Source organism: Cimex lectularius, unplaced genomic scaffold (assembly GCF_000648675.2).
Source record: "Cimex lectularius strain Harlan isolate CLEC.00 unplaced genomic scaffold, Clec_2.1 scaffold331, whole genome shotgun sequence".
Classification (NCBI taxonomy): domain Eukaryota; kingdom Metazoa; phylum Arthropoda; class Insecta; order Hemiptera; family Cimicidae; genus Cimex; species Cimex lectularius.
The window spans coordinates 64,709-69,009 of NW_019392942.1; the positions used below are offsets into that span (position 1 = coordinate 64,709).

The 4,301-nt window shown below is 30.2% G+C and overlaps 1 protein-coding gene across 1 annotated transcript; it reads right to left on the reverse strand.

Annotated features, from left to right (window-relative positions):
- Positions 1-1,406: 1,406 nt before the first annotated feature.
- Positions 1,407-3,834, reverse strand: LOC106665578 (pancreatic triacylglycerol lipase-like). The gene is made up of 7 exons (XM_014392076.2): positions 3,723-3,834; positions 3,485-3,665; positions 3,265-3,413; positions 2,951-3,199; positions 1,893-2,084; positions 1,657-1,810; positions 1,407-1,597 (listed from the first exon to the last, which is right to left on the reverse strand). The coding sequence occupies exons 1-7, from the start codon at positions 3,769-3,771 to the stop codon at positions 1,531-1,533; spliced, it is 1,041 nt and encodes a 346-aa protein (XP_014247562.1). The 5' UTR covers positions 3,772-3,834; the 3' UTR covers positions 1,407-1,530.
- Positions 3,835-4,301: the final 467 nt, after the last annotated feature.

Genomic DNA, 4,301 nt, shown 5'->3' on the forward strand with positions numbered 1-4,301 from the left:
TTATAGTTTGTTGTGGGTTTTTGTATTGTTTAGATTTTTGATTTATTCTTTATAATTTTAGGTTGTTTTTGATCATTCTAGTCATATACTTGTTATGTTGAGACAAACCCACCACTGAAGAAGGCAAGTTTTCAAAATTTCTGATAGATTAGCATAGCAAGATCAATGCCCCTAAGAACTCAAAAAAAAAGTTCAGAGAATAATTTTTTAAACAATTAGGTAGTTTTAAAATTTTAATTACATCGTTACCTACTGTAAAATGAGCCATTTTGGTCAAACTGTAATCATTGTGCTTGATTTAAACCTAGCACTGATTTTAGATTGTTGTGAGTTTTTGTATTATTTTGATTTTTGGTCATTTTGGCTGGAAGACCTCAAAAAAAAAATATAATCAATCAGAGAATAACTTTTTAAAAAATTAGATAGTTTTAAAATGTTAATTACAAGCCATTTTGGTCAGCCTTTTGTCGTTTTGCTTGATTTCAACCCAGCGCTGATTTTAGATTGTTTTGGGTTTTTGTATTATTTAGATTTTTGGTTTATACTTTATAATTCTGAGTTGATTCTGATCATTCTCATCATATACTTTTTGTGTTGTGATGAACCCACTATGAAGATGTCAAAATTATAAATTGTCTGACAGATTGGTATAGCAAGTCCTAAATACGGGCTCATCAATGTCAAAAACAACTCAGGAAAGATTTTATATAATGATTAGGTAGATGTTTAGGTCGTTATCAATCATTTTTGTCAGTTTTTCCTGGTAGTGTTTGATTTCAACTGGCTCTTTATTTTAGATTTTGTGAATTTTTGTATTAAAAGTTTTGGATTATTCTTGATCATTTTAGGTCATTTCGTATCATTCCAGTCACATCCTTGCTGATTTGGGATAAACACACCACTGAAGATGGCGAAATGGTAAAATATCTGGCAGACTGACTAGTCAGATTTAAGAAAAAAAGGAAATGACCTAATTGCAAGTTCATTTTAACCTCCACTTCATCTTATTGATTAACTTTGATTCTTATGAATTTTTTATTGATATTTATTTTAGATAATTCTTGGCCATGTCTGATCATTCTACTTTCATCATTGTTTTGTTTGGGCAACCCCACCATTGAAGAAGGCAAAATGTCTTACACACTAACAAATCAAAATGTTATATTCTTTTTAGCATTTTCAGCTTTGGGTCTGTGTGATTTTTATGTAGTCAAGTCTCTTTTATAAGTCTGTGAGAGTATTAATTACACAGAAATCATAGCGATGCACTACTGAAGATGTTGAATAGCCAAAACAAATCTGACAGACCCAACTGTTAACTCATGGTTTATTACGCAGTCCATCCAAGATTAATTGCTTAATGGTATAAAATTATGTTTTTCATTAAGATTAAATTATATTCCAACTCTTTTGTCTGTATAAAAAACTCCATATATTTATAAATTGTTCACAATAAATTATAAATCACTTGAAATATACAAAAATGTACAAATAAAATTTTAGTTGAGAGTATTCATTTGCTTTTCACCATCAGGCCATTTTAACTAGTGCGTATGGATACGATGAGTTTGTCTGCGTATAATGAATCCCCAGGTAACTGTATAAAAAGATAAATAAAATATTAAATTGTTTTAAATTAAATTAATTGAAAATTACCGGTTTGTCGCAGGGTAGCCCATGAGTGCACCATCAGCAGTGCAATTTACGTGTGTCGTGCCTGGTAAGGATGGGCAAGATAGAGATGGGAATTTATGATCTTTTAAAATTGACTCGGCGAAATATTCATGAGCTCTACCATGGCTGCAAGATCCTTTAAAACAAACAGTAATTTAAAAAAAAAGTATTTCATACAAATCTATAAAATAATCGGTGTGTCATTAATTTTTTTTTACCAAAGTCAGCCCATGGGCATCCGGGTTGAACATTAGTCCCTCCATTGGCGTAAAAATCGACCTGGCAGAGAGGTTCAAGAAATCCCAAAACACCACCGCAAGTGTGTACGCAGTCGACAAACTCAGCATCATCCGGGTTAAGCCTTTGATCATGGGTCGTCTTCTCAAATCCAGGTAATGCAGCATCAAGACCTGTAAAGCGCAATAAATATTTTTGTGCGGTGATTAGTGACCGTTAATCAATAATTATTCAGAAATCGTGAGATGCGGTCTGGTGTGATGTAGGTTTCAGAAAAACATTTTCTTTATCGTGCCAACGTTTCAATCTTTATTGAGATCATCTTCAGGGCCTGGGATTTACAAACATTGTGTGAGTAGAAATACTTTGATTGAATATAAAAAATATATTTTGCATTGTATAAATTCTCTTTTCTACATCCTAAATGTATTTGTTAAATGTAAACAATGTTTGTAAATCCCAGGCCCTGAAGATGATCTCAATAAAGACCGAAACGTTGGCACGATAAAGAAAATGTTTTTCTGAAACCTACATCACACCAGAACGCATCTCACGATTTCTGAATAATTAATAAATATTTTTATTTTACAGAAATTTAAATAAGCTTTTATTCAATATATTAGTCTTGTTTTATTTCTGTTTTATTCATTACCTCCTTTATACTTCCTGTTGTGCAACGCAAGGTAAAAATTGCAAGTTTGAATTTTTTTTTAATTGCAAAAATAATTTTTTATCATTATTTTATTTTTAATAATTGCAATATTTTTAGTAAAAAAATTTTTAGCTTGAATTTTATTCCTGATTTTATTTCTTTTCTTCGTACAATTTATTGATAGATACTGACCTAATCATCATCCATTTTTTTAAACAAACATCAAGGAACATCCATGACAGATTAAAAGAAATTATTTAGCAAACAGCGATAAGAATCATTTCAAGTATTTAAAATTTTGTTGTTATTATTAAGTCGAAACATATTAATCAAAACAGCTTCAAACGATTATATTTATCCTTATAAAAGATTAATTAATTAACACACCTGTAAGCCTTGCAAACTTTCCAGTTTTGAGATTTTTCGCGGCGAAGGAAGCAACATGTGCACCGAGACTGTGTCCGATCATATGGATGTCCTTATACTTCAGGCCATTACTCATGAGGAAGCTAACAAACTCGCTGACGTGAGCACCCACGCCTGGCACCTCAGCAGCTATAATGTGGTAGAATAAATGATCCGATATCAAACTCCAGTCGACGCCTATCACATTAATATCTTCCTGCTTTAAAACATCTAAAAAAAACACAATATTATTTTTTATCAATATGAGAATTTTTTCTTACTTTTTTTATACTCACTGTTTTTAATCGATTGTATGCTGTCAGAATAAATATTGTTCATATATCCATGAATAACAAATATTGTCTTCTTGGACGCATCAAAATTTGAAGTTGTTAAAGAGGGTTTATCATTTTTCCACAGTTCTTGAAACTTCTGTGAGTTTTTCCTTAAAAATAAAGATAAAAATATTTGTAAACATTTTAAGATCGGTATTGTTTTTTAAAATGATATACTTACGATGTATATAAGTAGTATTTTATGAGACCTTCTAAAGATAAATTAATCGGTTTACTCTGTTCTACCACCCGGAGAGAGACGAAAACCGGTTCGCCGTATGAGTTGTTGAATAAGACAAAGTCTTTGTTGTCATTTGTAAAATATGGAGCTATTTTCGACCATGTCACTTGCTCTCCCAAAACTAGACAGGATTGTCATTTTAAATTTAATCGTAAAAAAAAAATTTTGTAATAATTACCGCTGGCTAGGGAAGCGATGAGGATTCCTGCTATGATCAAATATTGCATCTTGGGATAACTTAAAAGTTCATCAGTCGATTATAAACTAAAGAACGTATTGCTTTATTCCTTCTTTTTATAAGACAGTTTTTTTTTGCTGATTAATCTAGATGAAGTACTTCTTAACAACCATCTCTTAATCCGATAATTTTTTCTTAATCCGTCTAATCTAGATTTACATTTTAATGCGAAATATCTCAAATTGTAAAATGTTTTGTTACAAATCCTAAAGGATTATTTTGTTTTTAAGTTATTGCATATTGTTCTGATAAAAAATTGTTTTTGATAAATAAAAATGTTAAATTTATAAAAAAATAATTTAAAGAAAATTTTTGAACGGCTAACATTTTCTGCGTTTAATATTTAACAGTTATTGCTTTGACTATAATTTATCAGTAAATTTAAATAAAGATAGACCACTTATGTCTTTTTGCTCTAATACAAATGCATCTTAACAATTTTTTATATTTATTTTTCTACTAAAAACCGGATTCCTCCCACAGAAATTCAAAAGTCAATGGTAAAAAATAAATTAAATA